General features: G+C 48.4%; 2 protein-coding genes across 11 annotated transcripts; one reads left to right on the plus strand and one right to left on the minus strand.

Moving 5' to 3' along the window:
- Positions 1-414: 414 nt before the first annotated feature.
- Positions 415-18826, minus strand: LOC126034985 (uncharacterized). Of its 10 annotated transcripts, none has more exons than XM_049793040.1 (9): positions 18564-18826; positions 6149-6704; positions 5359-5485; positions 4477-4521; positions 4041-4294; positions 3614-3652; positions 3323-3445; positions 2811-3162; positions 415-950 (listed from the first exon to the last, which is right to left on the minus strand). In XM_049793040.1, the coding sequence occupies exons 2-8, from the start codon at positions 6180-6182 to the stop codon at positions 3059-3061; spliced, it is 726 nt and encodes a 241-aa protein (XP_049648997.1). In that variant the 5' UTR covers positions 6183-6704; positions 18564-18826; the 3' UTR covers positions 415-950; positions 2811-3058. The 10 variants fall into 10 exon arrangements, with proteins under 10 accessions (XP_049648997.1, XP_049648994.1, XP_049648996.1 ...); XM_049793037.1 differs by having other exon boundaries at positions 6149-7581; XM_049793039.1 differs by lacking the exon at positions 18564-18826 and adding an exon at positions 6839-8857.
- Positions 10181-12507, plus strand: LOC126034978 (uncharacterized). The gene is made up of 2 exons (XM_049793021.1): positions 10181-10702; positions 11295-12507. The coding sequence occupies exons 1-2, from the start codon at positions 10268-10270 to the stop codon at positions 11679-11681; spliced, it is 822 nt and encodes a 273-aa protein (XP_049648978.1). The 5' UTR covers positions 10181-10267; the 3' UTR covers positions 11682-12507.
- Positions 18827-20234: the final 1408 nt, after the last annotated feature.

Consider the following 20234-nt stretch of genomic DNA (forward strand, 5'->3'; position numbering starts at 1 on the left):
CAACTTCCCAGCAAGAACTGGTGAAGACCAGCAAAGGGCTTCGCACACACAGGTCCGTGGTGACGGGGACAAACCTGATCTGCTGTGGTGGATGGAAGTGCTTTTGGGAAGGGAAAGGTGGAGAACATGAAGCTGAGGAGCTGAGGCAGCATCACCAAGGCTCCCAACACACAGCCCTTCCCTGTGACAGCAAACTCCAAATAAGCCCAACCTGGACACACCAGCCCCATTTTACCAGTGTCGTGGTTTAACCCCAGCCAGCAACTAAGCACCGCGCAGCCACTCACTCACTTCCCCCCCACCTAGTGGGATGGGGGAGAGAATCGGGAAAAAAGTAATACTTGTGGGTTGAGATAAGAACAGTTTAATAGAACAGAAAAGAAGAAACTAATAATGATAACACTAATCAAATGACAATAGTAATAATAAAAGGATTGGAATATACAAGTGATGCACAGTGTAATTGCTCACCACCCACCGAACGATGCCCAGTTAGTTATCGAGCGGCGGTTCCTCCCAGCCCCACTCCCCCCAGTTTATATACTGGACATGACGTCACATGGTATGGAATACCCCTTTGGCCAGTTTGGGTCAGCTGCCCTCAACTTCCTGTGCCCCTCCAGCCTTCTGCTGGCTGGGCAGAAGCAGCTAAAAAAATCCTTGAGTTTAGACTAAACATTACTAAGCATCAACTAAAACCAGCAGTGTGTTATCAACATTCTTCTCATATCTAACTAAAAAACATAGCACTATACCAGCTACTAGGAAGACAATTAAGTCTATCCCAGCTGAAACCAGGACAAACAGCGTGGGAGTTCTCTGCCAGAGAAAAAATGCCAACGTGGGCAATTCTTCCTGTGCACTTGCCATGGTGGAGCACTATCTGGCTGGCGGTGTGAGCAGCTCACTGTGACATATATAGTCCTGGTGTTCGTCTCTTGCACGCGAGGCTGTAGAGGGAAAATTAAAGCACGTTATTTCACCTGCTGGCTCTGAGCCCAGTGTACAACCAGCTAGCAAAAGGAATAGCAGATTTGTGGCAGTTTTGTGTTTCTAGGTGGCTCCTTATTTCTCCTTGTTGTTTTTGCAAGGCTTTTTTGCTCTTGAAAAGCCCCAAAATTTTGCATCAGGCATTTAGGCATGAATGATTTGTTTCAGCTTGTGAGAGTAAACCTTACAATTTTGAGAGCAGCAGCAAAGAACTGCAATTCTTCATGAGGAAGAAAAATCTTTGCAGAAGATATGGAGAAAAAAAAATTTCTTGGTGGAAAAAAATATCTTATTGTTGAAGAAGTGCCACCCTTTTCAAGCAGAAACGGGCATCAGATGAGGCGAGATGTGGGCAGGTGGACACAGAAATAAATGCCTTTTCTCTGAGTGCGTCAGTTGGTTTCTTGGTGGGAAGAACCCCGTGGGACTCCCCAGCCCAAGCCACTGGCGTGGACCCCAACCAGCACATCCCATCCCTGGGGACCCCACTCCCTGGTTTGGCACCAAAGCTGTGCCATGACTCACCCCATTACGTCCAACGCTGGCGATGGTGATGTCTGGTGGGGGCAAAACCCACACTGTTAACCCTTGCTTGCCATTCTGGGGAGGGTCAAGACCCACCCTGCCTTTGAACAGAAGATCCCCTGGGGCCAGGACTGAATCCCTTGCCCTGTTTCCCCCTAATTTCACTGCACTCTTGGCAGCAGAGCAAGCTGCCCTTCCATCTGCAGATGCGGAGGAGGGATGCTGAGGTTTGGCTGCATTTCCCCCAGCCTGTGGCATTTTGTCTTTTTGCCCAACCAGCAGACCTTTATCTGCCCCTCTGTGTCCGCATAGGAAAGCAAAGTCACGCTGCAAATAGACCGAGGCACACGGACGGTGCGGAGATATCCCCCTTGCCCACAAACAGCATGCCCCCTTTGCTGCAGCCTGTGGTTTCGGAGTTAGCAAGGAGATGTTTTCCCCGCTGGCGCCCACAAATGTACCCACACCCTCAGCTTTGAAGCAGAAATCACGTTTAAGTGAAAACATAGAGGGGGAAAACCACCAAGCCCGGGGCAGGGGGGTGCTGGATTGCAGCCTGGGGCCAGACTGTGTAGGGAAAGACCCCACCAGCAAATGGGCTTGGTCACCTTGAGCGTTGGGATGCTGTCACCTTTGTTCTGCAGGCAGAAGCTGGGCTATGCATGGAAGGAAGAAGCAGGGTGCAACGCAGGCAGAAGAAAACTTGTTCAATGGGCAGGTGGTTTTTTTGCATATCCTGCTGGGAAATTAAATTGCTGGGGCTGCATGTGGAATTGGGAAAAATCCTGCCTGGCAGCACAATGAGGGGAGGGGATGGAGAGAGGGGAAAGTGCGTTTGGGCCAGATCCCTGCAAATCTGTGTAACTACTGAGACCTCAGCACGGCCGGCTGATGGGCACAGGGTTGCTGGTGGTGCCAGAGGGCAGCCAGCCCACAAGAAGGGGGTCAGCACAGGCAGAGGGGCTCATGGCTCAACTGGAGGGAAGAGGTGGTACTGAACACTTTATTCCGTTGCCGTCGGTTCCTTCAGCCTCTTGGCTGGGAATGTGCCTGGAGAGGAGGGGGGAAAGGGTTTTGTGGCCTGTGTCTAGGTTGTGATGAGGCCATTGGGTCATTCCCATGGATGGTGCTTTCTGACATGGGGTGCACGGCTGGAGTCAAGCCCAGGGCAAGCCCTGCTCCTCCCTGCCTCCACCCACAGACACAGACCATGCAGCCCCTGGCCAAAGACCACCCCAGGATGCCCCCATCTCCATCACTCCCCAGCCCCGCAGCCAGGAGGGATTGCTGCTCACCTTTGGCATCTCTCTCTGCAGGTCACTGCAAGGAAAAGAAAGGGGGAGGCAGAGTTACGACACAGCTCTGGCTTTCCAACCTCTGGGCTGCACGATGAAGATGATGGGCTGAACCTCCGCACTTCACTCAGGGAGGGACTTTTCCAGCCCAGCCTACGCATCTGAGTGTCCTGTTTCCCGGATTGGCTTCTCCCAAGCTCTCAGCAGCTGTGGACAGCCCAAGTGACGAGGAGCCATGCTTGCTCTGCTCAGGCCAGCTCAGAGACTCGCTTCTTGTGCAGGAGGGCTGGGAGCAAATATCTGCCTCGGGCAGGGATGCATTTGGTCTTTCCCATCTCAGCACTTTTGCTCCCTGCAGGGGATAAAAGAAAAGTTTGAGGGGCTCAGCTTGCTGTGAAATGGGGGGCAAGGATCTGGCCATCCTAAACCTGAACGAGTGGGACAGCAGCAGCCTGGCATCAGAGTGCAATGTCAGCCTCAAGGTTTACCCTCAATTTCCCCAAATTGCTCACCTTTCTTCATGGCACAGTAGCTGGCTGCAATCAGGAGGATGAGAGAGATGGCCACCAGTCCCATCATGGTGCATATGGAGAAGCTGAGGATGATCTGGGTTTGGGGAGTTGGGAAGACAGAAGCTGTTGGGGAAGAGGAGGTCATGGGGAGAGGAAGCAGAGAGCAGGACATGCCCCTAGAGCCAGGCCAGATCCTGGTTGATGAACCTCCCTGTGTCCTGGTGTCAGCAGCCTGGCATCCGCCGGACCGATGCTGGAGGACAGTGGGTTTGCGGGGAGGGAATCACTCACCTGGGGTCCATGGCCCTTCCTGGGAGCTGGACTCATTGCCTGGGAGGAAAAAGGGACAGGGTAAGAGTCTCCATTTCTCCCAGGTACTGCACAGTCTAAGCAATTGTAAGGAAGCCCCAATCCACCATCTATCAACCGTTGTGATAAATAGATAAACAAATAAATGCATTGCACAACTGTTGCTCTGGATTAGATCTGGCACCACCACTCTCCTGTTTCTGTGATGCTGGGGCAAGAGAGGAGCAGGATGCTTTCCTGTGATGCAGGGATTGCTCTGGCAGCAAAGGCTAGGCTGAACTTCACACTGACTGCCAGCATCCCAACTGCCCAGGGACATGCCATTGGGCACATCAGGGTCCCCAAACTCCTCTGGGGGTCTATGGAGCCCTGGAGCAGTGCCTGCTTGTGCCCCAGTGATACATCTCACCTGTGAAAGTCAGGTTCTGAGGTGTACTGAGGGCAGAGCTCCTCACCCAGTTGTTCCTGTTCCTGTGCTGATACCCACACGTGTACGTTCCCTCACTTCCCAAGGTGACATTCCGCAGCATGATGTAGCTGAACTGCCCATGTTGGGCTTTCATGCTGTGCTCCTCCACCCCATCCTCGCAGAAGACGATTCGGGTAGCGGGAGAATGCCCGTCGATGGAGCAGCGAAACAAAAGCAGTTCCCAGTCCCGAGTGCTGAAGGTGTTCAAGAAGAGATTAGGAGCTGGGAGGTCACTTGGAGGGATGGCACAAGGATGGCCCAGGTCAGCATTACTGGAGTGTCATCTCCAGGGGTTCACACATGGGCAACAAACCCGTGTTCTGGTCCTATATCCACCCCCACAGACCTCCCTTGTCTGGCCCATCCCTGTGCTCACCAATACCTGGAGAACTGCAGATGTCCTGGGTGGCCGCGCTGACACCTGCACCATGGGGCAGAGAAGGTTTTGGTTAGAGGGGCAGCGACCCGCTCACCCACATGTCCCTGCTGAGTCCTTTGCTGGGCGAACACCTTCCCACCCCTGTGGCTCCATCCTGCATCTCCTTTGACTCCAGCTTGACACCAGCTTTGGTTACATTTGCGGCTCCAAGTGGGTGCCTCTGGCTCCCTAAAGGACTCCAGCATCTACCAAGTCTCATGATTGACCTGACCCCCCCCCCCCAGGTATTAAGAAATTATGCTCTTTGCTCAGAGATGCACCGTAGCTGGAGGAGGCAATCATCTTCCTCCCCTCATCAAAGCAACTCTGCCCCTGATTGCTGCACGGCCGCTCCATGCACCCTTTCCCCAATCCTCCCCTGTGCCCAGGATGTGCCCTGTCCTGCCCTGCTTAGCAGCCCTCCAGTCTTGATCCCCAAGGCAAAGAAATCCCCCCCACTCACCGAGCAGCAGCAGGAGGAAGGCAGGACGAGAAGGACCCAGCCTGCCACATGCCACCTGCCCCAGCATTTTTTTGGGTTACTTGCAGGAGCACCCTCTCCTTGAATTGTCTGCTTTCCTCTGAGATTGGACAGCTCTTCAAGAGCTGCCTGGCCCGTGGCTTGTGGCGTGCCTGGGGCTACTCCAGTTGCATTTCAGTGGCTAGCGGTGCCTTTCCCACAACGAGAGGCTGTGACGAGCGTGGGTCCTGCCTCAGCCCCCGCTGTGGACACTGCGCCTGCAAGATCCCCTGCTTTCGTTTCTCTACGCTCAGACACCAGAGCACGAGCTGGTTTTGCCTGCAAAGCCTTCCTGCCCCTTGTCCCCCACTCATCTTTACCCTTTTCTGACTGCTGCTCCCAGCCGTTCTTCCATGTGGATGCAAGTGATTCTGCCAGGGAATGGTCCAAAGTGACTATGGAGCTCTGGGGGTGGTAAACAAGGGCATGGGCTTCTCCTCAGTCCTGCTGTTGAGGGTGGAAAGGGTATGAAGAGGTGGGGACTGATATTAGAGGTCAGTAACTGGCTGTGAAGCTGATTTGGGCAACAGGGTTTTGGGCTCTAGGAGCAATGGACTCTGTTTGCAGATCAGCATCCGCTGAGGAGAGATGGGACCCACTTCACCAAGCAGGGCAAAGCTGTTTTTTTCTGATAGGATGGCTGACCCTGTAAGGAGGGCTTTAAATGGAGACTGATGGGGGGAGGAGAGATTAACTGGCAGTGTTGTGAGGGAGTGATGGACAGGGTTGATGAGCAAAGGCCATGGGGTGATGTGACAGAAATGAAACACAATCTCAACAAAATGAGGCTTCAGTGGGGTCACTCCCAGCACTTGCACTTCAACAAGGAAGTGCCTGCAAGGCACCATTACAGAGAAATCCCCCAACCTCCTTTCTAGGCAGTCAACGTGCTGAAGTGCTTCTGTGAAGTGCCTGTCCACTAATGCATGCCATATGGGGAATAAAGATGATGAGGTAGAGATCTGGGTGCCATTTCAAGGCTACAGGGATCAGGGAGGCATGGTGGAATGGCTCCCATGACTGGAGTGTTGCAATGGAGGCACACAGGGTCTTTAGGAAGGACAGGCTGGGAAGACCAGGAGGGGGAGTTGGCCATCATGTGGAGCTCACCTGGGGATGGGTGAGGAGCCAACGGAGAGCTCATGGGTTAGGATTAGAGAGGAGAGATATAGGTGGCATTAGTGGAAGTCTGCTACAGGCCGTCTGCCAGAAAGAACAAGTGGATGAGGCCCTCTAACAGTAGTAGCTTCACGTTCACAGGTCCTGGTCCTTGTGGGGGACGTCAACAACCCCAGTATCTGCTGGAGTGACAACACGGCAGGACACAAGCAATCCAGGAGGTTCCTGGAGTGTAGTGTTGATAACTTTCTCCTCCAAGTGATTGAGGAGCCAATGAGGAGAGGGGGTCTGCTGGATCTCCTACTCACCAACCACAAGGGGCTTGCTGGAAATGTGAAGCTCAAAGACTGCAGCGACCGTGAGATGGTGGATCTCAGGATCCCGAGGGGAGGGAGGAGGGTAAAAAGCAAGCTCGCAGCCCTGGACTTCAGGTGAGCAGACTGACCTCTTCAAAGGTATGCTTGGAAGGGTCCCATGGGATAAAGGGCTCAGGAAATCTGGTTAATGTTCAAGGATCACCTCCTCCAAGCTGAATAACATTCCATTCCTGTGAATAGGAAGACAGGCAAAAATGCCAGGCGATGTCTTCTCTTGTATTCTTCCCAGTGCAAGAGAGGCATGGACATGCTGGAGAGATTCCAGGGAAGGGCCACAAAGATGATGGACTGGAGCATCTCTCACATGAGGAAAGGCTGAGAGAGCTGGGATTGTTCAGCCTGGAGAGGAGACAGCTCAGGGTGGATCTTATCAATGTGTATAAATAGCTGATGGGAGGATGGAGCCAGGCTCTTCTTAGTGGTGCTGGTGACAGGACAAGAGACAATGGACACCAGCTGAAACACAAGAGGGTTCCTCTGGTCATGAGGAAACAATTTCACTGTGAGAGTGACAAGCATTGACACAGATTGCCCAGGGAGGTTGTGGAGTCTGCATCCTTAGAGATATTCAAAAGCCAGCTGGACAAGGTCCTGGGCAACCAGCTCTAGGTGGCCCTCCTTGAGCAGTGAGGTTGGACCAGATGACCTCTAGAGGTCCCTTTAAACATCAGCCAGGCCAGCAAAACCCATCAGCCTCTCCCAAACCCTTTCAGGTCCATCTCCTCGCCCACGTATGCTCAGAGGCAAGGCAGCCCCTGCCCAAAAGCAACCCCTGCGTTGCCATTGCTGGTGCAGTGGTGTGCAGGCAGGGGGTCTCCGGCTGCAAATGGCTTCACGGGGTGCAGTGTCATTTGGTCACCTCCTGCCATCAAGGGCTTGGTGCCTCCTCAGCTGCACAGTTGCTGTGCCAGGCTCCTACCTGGGGCACGAGGTCTGCAGAGGAGATGTTTCAGAGCTGCGGACAAGTCTGAAAATCCTGGACGAGCCCTGGGTTTTTTTTCAGATTGGCCATGACTCGCCATTGCTTGCTTTTAAAGGTGATTATACCTGGTGAGACATCACCAAAACCTTCAGCGTCTCTGGACACCTGTTGCTGCAGCCCTGTTAGGTTGAGGTCAGATGATAGTGGGGTCAGAGATCCCATCCTCATCTGCCCTGCAGCTGGACACCCCCGTGCGTAATATCCCTGCTCAGGGCTGTCTCCTGGGATGGCAGGAGAGTCAGCCCAGCATGCCCCTGCCCCACAGATGGGTGGGTGTGGGGTGTGGAGGGCCAGGCACGGCCACCCCTTGGACCTCTGCATGAGCAGGTGGTCTCAGCCATCCTCAGCTCGGCACTTGCAGGCCACGTCTGCTGGGGCAATGCCAGAGGGAGGGAATAACCTTTGATCACCGGGTGCAGGGGACAACATCTCCCTCCCATCACTCCTGGCCCCATCAGCCAGGAGTCAAGCAGGTGTCCTAGCTCTGTTCTGAAGGTTGACTCAAAGCCAGAGGAGCAACATCAGCTGCCCACTTCTGAACAAATCCTTCATAACTTGCCTCCTACAGACTTTCTGCCAACCAAGGTGCCTCATAAGGGGCACTGTAACCAGCTGGCCCATGCCCGGGGCCCTCCCCTTGGCTGCCAGCATATCAAGCCTGGCTTTTTTTATGGGCAACAAGCATTTTTGCTCCTCTGAGTGACCCCTGCTGCCCATTTGAACCTCCAAGATGAAGGCAGGAGGCTGGTCATTGAGAAGGAGAGGAGGCTCTGTTTTGTTACCCTGTTGGGTGGTTTAGTGTATGTAAGCGGAGACATGGCTTTGCTGCAGATCTTGCATAGCCTGGAGCTGCAAATCATGCACATGTGTGTCGCAGGCGGGACATAAGAGTCCAGGTCCACAGGAGCACCCTGTGGCGATTGCACTGGGAGAAGAAAGCCAGATTTGGTGCAGCCTGCACCCATCCTTGGGGCACAAAATGGACACGGTTCAGAGCCCAGTTGCAAATTAGTTATTGTACAGCATAGATGAACAGAGATCAAAGGCAGCAGTGTAAAACGGGGTGGAGACAGTGTTCAAAACAACTGCAATCAAAAACTGAAAGCAATTCCAGGAACTTTTATCCGAAACAGCCTTGACTTTTTAGACCTTCCGCTAGTGCAGAGGTGTCCCATCTGATAACTAATCTTACAGGACAGTTTTATAGCACTTCCTCAGGTATTGGTGTATTGTACATCCTTTACCTCAAAGCAAACTGCTTATTGTTAGTCTGAGTTCAGAGGTGTCGTGGTTTAACCCCAGCCAGCAACTAAGCACCACGCAGCTGCTCACTCACTCCCCCCCCCCCCCCCTCAGTGGGATGGGGGAGAAAATCAGGGCATAAGAAGCTGAAAAATCCTTGACTTTAGACTAAACATTGCTTAGCAACAACTGAAAACAGCAGTGTGTTATCAACATTCTTCTCATACTGAACTCAAAACATAGCACTGTACCAGCTACTAGGAAGACAAATCCCAGCTGAAACCAGGACAAGAGGTCAGGAATATTCATGGTTAGTAATTGTTACTGTGACTTTTAAGAACTAAATTAACATTAAAGCAGACCTCCCTAACCTGTCTACAAGGCATCTCAAGCTGGATGAGCAAATCCCATTTTACATACTGGGTTAACCACCTAAATCTGTATCAGCACACCATGACTTTATTTTTCTTTCTCTAGGCATCTCTCATTGCATCCCACTCAGTTTCCCATTTTATTGAAAAATTAATTTTCAGATTTGAGCACTATCTGCACTGCACCTCTAATTTGTTTCATTTTATACCTCTCTATTTTGGGGTCTCAGTCTCTAGTACATCTGGAACTTGGTTTCAGCTCTCATAATCTTGGCAAACTTTATGGCGTGACGCTGATTATGGCAATAATGCAATGGGAAGAAGCAATGGCCTCTTATTTTTATTTACATTCTTCCCTTTACCCTCTAGCAACAAGGGGAAAAAGAAAACCCCAAGGAAACACAAAATAATTTGGGTTAGAAGGGACCTCTGGAGGTTAGCTAGTCCAATACCCTGATCAAAGCAGGCCTAGTTAGGTGAGGATGCTTTAGCCTTGAACTCCTCCAAGGATGGAGTTTCCTCAGCTTGTTCCAATATTTGATGACACTCCAGGTAAAAAGCTACCCAAAAAAGTTTTCCTTACATTTAATTGGAATTTCTCATGTTGCAGCTTGCGCCTGTTGCCTCTTACCCAATCAAGGTTCATCCCCAAGAAGATGTCATATGGACAGAAAAATGTAGCAAGGCCACTGAGCCCCAAACTGGTCCCTGAGTCTTACAGATGTTTTTACCCAGGGAGGCTGTGGAGTATCCATCCCTGCCGATATTCAAAGCCACCCGATCCTGTGCAACGGGCTCCAGGTGGTCCTGCTTGAGCAGGGGACTTGGACCAGATGACCTCAGGAGGTCCCTTCCAACCTCAAATAGTCTGTGTTTCTGTGATTCTGTACAGAGCACGACACCTGAAACTGCAAGTTTCAAGATCTACAAAGTCAGATTGTAGCTGCGTATATACCCATATATGTAGCTGTATAGGTACCCAGTTACTGTGTGTGCTTTACTTTTCACTTCCTCCCTGCTGGTTAATCATTTGCAGACAGGGTGATATAAAGTGTATAGGGTGATGAGCTGTGTGATATAGAGACACAGAAGACTTCCTTAGTCCTCTGAGTTGGTGAAGTATTGACCAGCAACCAAAATGTCAGTCACAGAGAAATTCATGAATATTTGGAAAAGCCATTATAATGTGTTGACTGTATCATTTAATTCTCTAATTATGGTTGTGGTCGAAGAAATAATGGAGGTGGAATTTAAATGTCCTCAGAAGGAGTCATTACAGAAATTGTATGTTATTTCCTACTTTTTCTGTCCAGCATTCATTACATTTTTCATGAGCTTGACCTCCCACCCTGACTGCATTCCCCTGGCTCGCTGCATGAGGAAACGCTCCTGCTACTGGAAGAGTGACATAATTTTGAAGGCATTTCTACCTCCTCTGATTTGGTGCGTGATCCTACTGTGCGATGGCAGATATATAGACTGTGTGGCTTCAAGAAATGTTGGAAACAACACTCAAAATGCAAACAAAACTGTAGCAGCAGATTTACCCAGTGAGTTCTACACATTATCTCAGGTAAGAGTCCTAGGAATCTAGGATTTTAAGTATTTTAATATCACCTATTTTGTGTGCGTGAAGAATGTGGAATCTATAGCAATTTGGAAACCATTTCATCTGGAGACCGAAGGGTTAAGCTGCGATTATGATTTCCTTTGATATGTTTACTACATTTGCATTACCTTACCTTTTTATTTTTCCCCTGCTTCTGTTTTTAATTAATGTCTATCAGTACAAGTTAATAATTAGCATGTTCTTTCTAAGGCTAAAACCTGAACTTTGAACATCTTACTCCATGGCTATTCTGGAAGTTTATACATGTGTTTACATCTGACTCTTAAAGCAAGTTTTATGAAAATAAGAAGTAAGGTAATGTACTGTTTGAGAGAGAGAGACTGATATTCCTGTTTCAGTCGGTATATCTCTTTCCATCAGTTGTCTTCTAGCCATGGCAGGGGCAAGGAATGTACTTTATAAGAAGAACTGTGTGACTTAATAATAATAATGCAAGGTTTTTAATATAGTAAAGCACTCCTCTCACTCAGGTGTAAAACATTTTGTGGAACGTAAAGTCCAGCGACACCATTAGTTTTAATATTTTTTCTTCCAGGTTGCTGGGCTGTTCGTTCTCACTGCTGTTGTCAGTCTTTATGGCCTGTACCGCGTGTACCCCTTCTGGTTCTGCTGTAACTATGAAGAAGGACAGAGAGAGCAGGTGAAGAGCTTATTAGAGGAAGAAGCATGGAAATGTTTTGAAGAACTGAAGAAAGCGGAAGTAGAGCAGATAACGGAAGAGAGAGTGAAACCTTCTCTCCAGCTTGTTATTACTAATTTCCGGGAAAACTCAGATTTGAGAAATGCAGCGAAAAAAATAAAGGAAGCTGTAGAGTCTGCTCTTAGAGATAGAAAGCAGGTGAGTGAACAAGCAGTTGAACAAGGTGTGCCTCTCACCTCCCTCACTGGCAAAGACACAGGACAACTGATGCAAACCAGCTAACACTTTGTTCGGAAGAGGTGGGCAGCTACCGTTGCCGAAAGGGCCAGAGCAGGTGCCGATGTGGCAACACCAGGATGCTCAACCTGTCCATCCTGGGCTTGCTAGGAAAAGCATCCATCCTGCTCCCACCTCAGTCCTCACAACCACCGAAGCAGGCCTGGCTTTTATGCTGTAGCCAGAAGAGTAAGTTGGGTTTATTGTCCTGCTCCAGCTACTGTTGTCAAGCTGACAGCTACCATCAGCATAAGTCACCTTATTATCCCTCTTCCTGTTTCTTGGTCCTCCTTTGTCGCTCTTTCACCTCTCTTTCTTCACCCCAGTGTCTAGTTTCTGGTCCCACTTTTGCTATGTCTGTACCCCAAACTGGTAGTTCTAATCCTGTTACCTACACAATCTTGACTCCTCAGCTTTTGCCTTTGCATAAAGCAAGGAAGAATTAAGCAAAGAAGGAAGAAATATCTCCAGGTCTTAAAGGGCAGAAGAAATGTGAGCTGGTCCTTCCTGAACATGGTGCTGGTTTGCACTGTTCCCACTTGCAAGGAACTAGCCAGTGCCTAATTGCAATAAAACTTTCTGAGCACAAGTGTCACATTCTGTATTACCATCAAAGGGTGACCACAAAAATTAAGATGCTCCATTTATCTTCAGGTCAATCAATGTCCTGGTTTCAGCTGGGATAGAGTTAATTGTCTTCCTAGTAGCTGGTATGGTGCTATGATTTGAGTTCAGTATGCGAAGAATGTTGATAACACTGATGTTTTCAGTTTTTGCTAAGTAGTGTTTAGTCTAAAAGCAAGGATTTTTCAGCTTCTCATGCCCAGCCAGCAAGAAGGCTGGAGGGGTACAAGGAGTTGGGAGGTGACACAGCCAGGGCAGCTGACGCAAACTGGTCAAAGAGGTATTCCATACCATGTGACATCATGTCCAGTATATAAACTGGGGGGAGTGGGGGTGCGGGATCGCTGTTTGGGGAATGACTGGGCATCGATCGGGTTGTAGTGAGCAATTGCACTGTGCATCATTTATATACTCCAAACATTTTATTATTACTGTTGTCATTTTTTTAGTGTTATCATTATTAGTTTCTTCTTTTCTGTTCTATTAAACTGTGCTTACTTATCTCAACCCACGAGTTTTACTTCTTTTCCCAATTTTCTCCCCCATCCCACTTGGTGGGGGGAAGCAAGTGAGCAGCTGCATGGTGCTTAGTTGCTGGCTGGGGTTAAACCATGACAATCAGCTTTCTGGAAGGTACAGTAGCCAGCTTTCTTGAGGGAAAAAAAGCAAGTTTGACCTGTTGCTCAAAAGAGGGGAACTAGGGAATGAGCATTAACCATCAGCATGCACACTTGGCCTCTGGGTTCAGAATTTGAAACTCAATCGTATTGTGTTTTTTCCACCCTGGCGGAGATCTGCTCCCTTTATTTCATGTCAGGAGTTTGGAGGCTGCTGCTATTCCTTCAAAATTTATTAATGTTTATGAAATCCTACAGGACAGTGGAGGGACAGTGAGCTTCCCTACGTGTTTTTTTTACAAAAACAGTCCATGGGTGAGGATCAGTGGGATCAACAACCAGGCATGGCCATGGCTGTAATGAAGCTTGAGACAAACCCACCTATAACACAGCTCAAAGAGGGACTCCAGGCCCAAGCTTGAGCTTAAACGGAGCTCCTGGAACCTAAATGGATCTTCTGAAGCTTAAATGGAGTTCCAACGTATGTGGATGGAGGCCCCAACGTATGTGGATGGAGGCCCCAACCTAGGAAAGTTGCTCACTGCTCAGTTGTCAACCAGTCCTCAATCCTGCAGGGTCAGAGACCACAGACTTTCTGGTGGAAACATTTTAGAGAGAGCCAGCATAGCATAACCCAAGCTCATGCTTCAGCTGCATTTCCCCAAGCACTTCTACTCCCACCTTAATGGTTCTATGATTCTATTTACCAGAATGACCAAAATCAGGAACCAGGCACAAAAACGAGGGACGCTGATTGAATAGCACAGATCAGGGCATGCTTTTTACCTAAAGCCAAAATGGGAAGAGAGGCTCTTGTTGGACACACAGACGTTTCCCTTGAGGGAAGTGCTGATGCTAGCACATCTCTGGCTGGGGCCCATCCCCACTTCTGTAGTTTGTCTTTCTCGAACATGCAAGCTACGTAAGCACTCTCTTGGGACAGAAATCTGCCAAAAAGGCAAAAGAACAGACAGGGGGTTTGCGCTCTTAGGTACAAGAGGACAAGGTGAATTGGAGGGGTGTTTCTACTTCTTTTGCACTTTGTGCCGACGAGGATGCTGAAACCATTATGCCGGACTGAGACCTGCTTCTCGAAGGTACATGGCTGTTGCATGGGTGAACCCCCAGGAAACCTGGGATCCTTCATTCTTCTTCTTGTAAAGAACACCCTAAGTACACCATCAGGCCTTTTCTGGGACAGAAAAAGGCTGAAGGGGGACTAACATACAAACCATGAGAAGAAAACTGGGAGGCAGCCATAGGAAAAGGAAAGGTGTGAAGATTGAGCTCTCAGGCATGGATTAAGAGTACCCTGGAAAGGCAGATCAAAGGATCCCCGGCAGCAGTCCTAGATGTCCAGTAGACCAGAATTGCTCTCCTTGGAATTGTCTGAGATGAGATGCCACAGTCTCTGGGATCTGTCCCATTAAATTTTGTCCTCTTGGTGATGTGGGTGGCCAGCTTGACCAGGGCTGAAGACCTCCTGCATCTTGTTGTGGCTTGTGGGGACACGTAGAAGGAAGCAGGAGCTGGAGGTAAGGAGAGAGTATTTGGAGAATATTCAGAGGGCAAGGAAGGTTTAGCAGTAAAATTCACACCAGAGCTGGTGGCAGCTGAATGACAGGCCACTTGCTTGGATATGTTTTGCATGGAGATATTTTGGCTTTATCTAATCTAGATAATGCACCATTTCTAATAATAAAAAGACTTTCCAGGCTGTCTCTTGGACAGCCATCTTACCCAGTGTGCCTGCTTGTCACAGAAAAGACAAGACCCAAGGACCACTGAGCAAGTAGGAGATTCCAGTGCCATGTCCTGGTTCTTGCCCACCACCACATCGGTGTTCTCATCAACTGGTCTCATCCCTCTCTTCCTCTGCAGCCTGGAAGGTGCCTGCAAGAGCTACCAGTTGCTCTGTTAGTATGACTAATGGTGGATGGCCAAGAGCATTATCTACTTGGTGCAAAAGGTGAGAGCAGAGAAGGAGGGAAAATTGCTCCCGCTCATTTTTTCGCACCAGCGAAAAACTTCAAAATAGCAGACTTTGGATAATAACTAAACACTATTCCTTGTCATCTCCTTGATCAGTGCAGATCCTCCTGGATATGGTGAGCAACAAAGGTTTCTTTTCTCCCCTGCTCTGCTCCTGTCATTTCAACCCAGACACTCAGAAACCAGTTTCGCACCAGAAGTGTCCCAGGAAGGGCACTTGTGGTTTCTCTGAAAGCAGTGTGCAGGCCACTTCATGCCTGCTGTGATACTTTGCTTAACCTCCAAAAGCCAATCTGGAGAGGTCCAGGTCACTATTAGGACGTGTGTTGTATCTGCCTGACCTGCATAGGTGTCTAAATCCAGATGTCATGATATGGCAACACGCAGGCAATTTTACTATGTACTACATCTCTGACTAAATTGGAGTTGAAAAACCTGGCTTCAATGTAAGCAGCCATATAAATCCTGCCTAAAAGATCCAGTCCTGTATAATGAAGTTTCTAGTGGCACTTGGGTTGTCTGTGGGTATCCAAGAGGTCTGCCTAGGTCTGCTAGGCATGACACAAAGCTTACAGGAGACACGCGTTTTTCTGCAGCAGCTAAACATTATGCTTGAAGCAGGAAAAACTCTAAAGCGAGGAAAAGAGAGTGAAAAAATCTCACCCAAGCCAAAACAGCACAGGATTGTGCAGCTTTGTATTATAATGCAGAGAGAGTGGATGTCCACTGCAGGCAGCAAGGAGTGCCTGCCGTATCAAATGGGACAGCCAACTCGAGAAGACTATTCAAGTGGTGGGTGTCAGCCCAGAGGGAGTCCCAGGTATGGTTGCCACTCGGGTGAAAGCCATTGATGGGAAAAACGTGGCGACGCAGACAGAGGTCCCATGTAAACGTGTGGCTGGCCAGGTCTCTCTCTTCTGTCAGGTGGCTGGAGATAGGACAAGAGGAAATGGCCTCCAGTTAAGGCAAGGGAGATTTAGGTTAGATATTAGGAAAAATTTTTTTACTGAGAGGGTTGTCAAACATTGGAATGGGCTGCCAAGGGAAGTGGTTGAGTCACCATCCCTGGAGATATTAAAAAAGCGAGTGGATGGGGTACTTCAGGACATGGTTTAGTGGGCACGGTTAATGGTTAGACTTGATGATCTTGAAGGTCTTTTCCAACCTAAATGATTCTATGATTCTATGATTCTAAGCTGTGCAATGTGAGGCTTTCAGAAAGGAGGAGCACAGTTGCACGTGGGTCAACTGTAACGCTAGAGTATCTGCTGCTTTCTTAGCTGAGGACATCATATACTGGGTGCCAGTGACCGGGGTTAAAGAAGAGGAGAAGAGCAACCTTTGTCGCTCACCATGGCCAGGAAGCTCTGCACTGAGAAAGGAGATGGCAAAGAAGAGTGTTTAGGTATTACCTGAAGGCTGATGTCTTGGAGGATTTCCCTTTCATGTACTCATGCCCACTGGTTCAATAACTTCCAGCAAGCCCTTCTGCTGTTCTCCTCTGATTCCTAGCAAAACCAAGCATGACGACTGACAAGGAGAGCAAGGCTGAGCGAAGTTTGTACCAAATGGAGCTGCATGCCTTGGGGACCCTTGCCACAGGGACCTGTCCTTCTGTCCTGACACCAACTGAGAACAAAATGGGGAGACCATCTGGAGTTTCAGGCGCACATGATTGGATAGGGAGATTTCTAAGGGGGGGGTTGGAAAGGCAGAGCAGAAGCTGATAACCGATGCAGGATTGAGATGCAAAGGCGGTGGGCAAAGAAGGAACCACCCAAAGCAATGTTGCAAGTACTTGGCATGGCCACAGCAGAGCTCCAGGAGTGCCCATCTGCAGAGAAGCATGTACAGTGTTATGCATTTCTTTAGTTATGTCTTCATCTTCCATAACATTTTGAAAAAAGTGTTGGAGTTGAGAAGCTAGTTCTCCCTGCAGTTTCTTCTGCACTATCTCGTGCTTCTTTGTTTTAATGGAGTTTTCTGTTTCTTTCTCTGGGTGAATCTTCATGTGTTTAATCTCATATTTTTAGAAATACAGTCTTTTCCTTATGAAGTAAATGCTGACAATTAAAGAGGTGGAAAGCAATGCAAAAGCCTAAAGAGGAAGCAATTATACGTGGTCACTATCAATGGAATTGTTTAAAATTTCATTACACTAACTGAAAGTTAGGCGAACTTTTAAAATTTCACAATGACTGAGGTCTATTTACAAACTAAGATGTCCTCAGTCATGGTGGGATTTTGTAATGATAATGTAAACCCATCCTTAACATACGAGTGACTCAATCATTATTCTCTTCTACTGACCGAAAAATAATTTTTTGAAGCCTTTTTTTGGAGTAAATCTCAAGATTTCAGAACTGAAGCAGGAGAGGTTCTGGCTGCAATGAAGGAAAAAATGTATAAGGCCAATCAAACAGGAACAGGGCACTGGGAACCGGTTAGCCAGTGAAACCACGCAGTCACTGCTAGGGACGGAGGCAGAAGAAAAGTCACACCTTGGCCTCTTGACCGTGTCTTTCCATTCTGTGTGTTCGTTGACTGTGCACCACAGGACTGAAAAAAACAACCCTAACTTGACAGGGCCCTACGAGGAGTGTTTTGCTCAAAGGAAAACCAGAGACAAACAAGTTCATTCTATTTCAGGAAGCACTGCTTGCAAGCTGCTAGGCAGAGCACATCCTCACTTCTGTGGTTTTCCTCTCCCCGCCCCCCAGCCTGCACAAACACAGTGAAGAAGAGAGGAACCACTTACAACGTGGTCATCCTCCCCACCTCGCTCTCCCCCAAGGCAATTGCTGCAGTGGGGGACTGTTTCACAGACTAGTTCAGGTTGGAGGTACCTCTGGAGGTCCATCTTCTCCAACCTCACTGCTCAGGTAGGGCTAATTGGAGCCAATTGCCCAGGATCATGTAAACCCAATACAGCTACCTATGCTAAAAATGACGTTTTAGGTATATATCTGTCAATCAGAAATGCTGGAAGACATTACCCCTAGGAGTTAGGTCTGTCCTCCTCATCTGAGAAGGATGAGGGTGGAAGTGATGAGCCAACTGGACATGGGTCTGCTTTGGCCTGAGGAGTTTTGGCTCACACATTTAGCAAAATCATCATAGCAAGAAATTGCTGTAACCGTACAAACCCTATGCCTCAATTTGCTGCTGAATCTTTCATCTCCCTTGAAATCTTCCTGGCATGGCCTAGAGCATGGTCTTAGAGGGGCCAGAGCACATTTTGGAAGAGAAATGTAGTTTCATTGGAACATGTTCACCCAAAGGCAAGTTTCCAAAGGCTTGATTTGATTCTCTAAATGTGCGTTGGGTGACTCGCCTGGCCTATAGTTTCTGCTCCAAAATGCCTGCAGGGCAATTTAACACCTGAAAGTAGAAATGTCCTTGCTAATAAAAGCATCTTAAATTCCACTGACCACAAAAACGAGGGTGGGGCAGATCTCATGTGGAGACCTGTACCCTTCTGGGGGTGCATGGAGTGACAGCCCAGGGCATCTCTACTGTCAGTGGAGGTTTGCACGTGAACAACTGAGGCAAGCACCCCACGTCCTTATCATGAACTCAATACCACCACAAAAGATAACAGGGTTAGGATTAAAAACATCTTAACTTTTTCACTTTTTGGTTAAACCACACTTACCCAGATTTTGTTGTTGTAGCTGTTTTCCTCTCCCTTGGTGTTTCCCCATATCAGCTGTGTACTGGGGTGGAGGAAAGATTCTGGTCACTGCTAGTTGCAACAGAACGGCTGTTCACTTGAAACACAAAAATTATTACAGCTGGGTTATAATCAGAGCTGTTTGGCACCCCGTGATGTTCAGTCCTCCTCCCTGAAAAAGCCTAATGTGATCTCACAGTTTGGAGAAGCTACACTGATAAGAAAATAAGCCATACAAACCACAACTCTTCCAATAATACAAGCTCATATGGGTGTGGTTAAACTGCACAGCTACATAACTTCCTTCCTGAGGACACTTTCTGAAAAACCCATGGGAACAGAGCAGGATGTTCATTCATGACCTGAGCAGCCAGGAAGGTCCACCAGCCCTCTCAAACCTCCCACGAAGTGGTACACTGGTTTGACCTAATGGCTACATGTCCCCCCAAAGTGGTACAGCTGGAACAACCCAAGAGGTCTGTCAGTCCGTCCCATGTGTCTCCAGACGTCCCATGTTGTGCAGCAGGGTGGGAAGGGCAGTTCAGAGCCGTGGGACAAGTAAAAACCAAAAATAATCTCCCTGGGAGACTGCTCCACAGTAGCTTTACTGTCAGCATTTACACTTGTGTCTGCATTGAACTTGGCAGAACTGGGGTTGGCCCCTGATATGGGGAAGTGCACTTGCACTTGTGCTGCAGAGAAATAGCAACTTCACAAGTCTCTGCTTTCACTGTCACAAAGCTGTAGAGGTGATCAGAAGATAAGAACCGTGTCTTGGCACACACCTCCTCTTTGGTCAAAACCAGACTCGCAGAATCCACTTGCATGAGTATGGGGAGAAATCCCATTGACCGAGACTATACGACACAAATATGCTGGGTCTGTGTATACTCAGCAGTAGGAATGCTTCAAAAACACTCTGAAATGAGCCTCTCCTTGCCAAAATCTACCCTTTTCTTCTGACAATCAATAATGCTGCTTTAAATCCCAGAAACTCTAACACTGACATGTGAAGTTTCTTGGGCAGCAAATGAATAAGAGAAAGATTAAGAAACAATTCTAGCTGTTAAGAAGTCATCTGAACCGTTCCCTGGGAAGAAGGAATATGTTTGCCAGGGCTGCATTTGGACTCCAAAAGATGGGATTCAGCACAGGTTCTTTTCTTGCCTTTGTGTTGTTGTGTCTGCAGAAATTCTGTAGGAAAATGAATAAAGGAGACATTGAGTGGTTTTAACAAGGAGAGCATGGGTCCAGTGAACTCATACAAAGTCTATGATGCTGGCAGACGAACATGCACTTCTGTAGTAACATGTCTTTTCTACAGGTCAGAAAGCATATCACAAGACCACCTCATCCTCCAAAGAGGAAAAGCCAGTGGGTCACTCAAGTGATTAGTGTCTCAGAAATATCCTAAAGATGCCATGAATATAGAGAGGAAGGAGGATGTGGTCCCTAATAGGAAAGAGAGTGGTCCATTAAAAAGGCCAGTCTGGAGATGTATCTTGCAGCTGTCATGAAAGGGGAAATCCCAGTGTCTGCCAGACACTTGACAATACCTCATTGCAAAACTGCTTCATAATCCCATTCCTATATGTCTTGGAGTCCAGGATTTACCCCATGTGATCCTTTGGCCTAATTCCCTCTCCTGTACAA

Source organism: Accipiter gentilis, chromosome 36, assembly GCF_929443795.1.
Source record: "Accipiter gentilis chromosome 36, bAccGen1.1, whole genome shotgun sequence".
NCBI classification, from domain to species: domain Eukaryota; kingdom Metazoa; phylum Chordata; class Aves; order Accipitriformes; family Accipitridae; genus Astur; species Astur gentilis.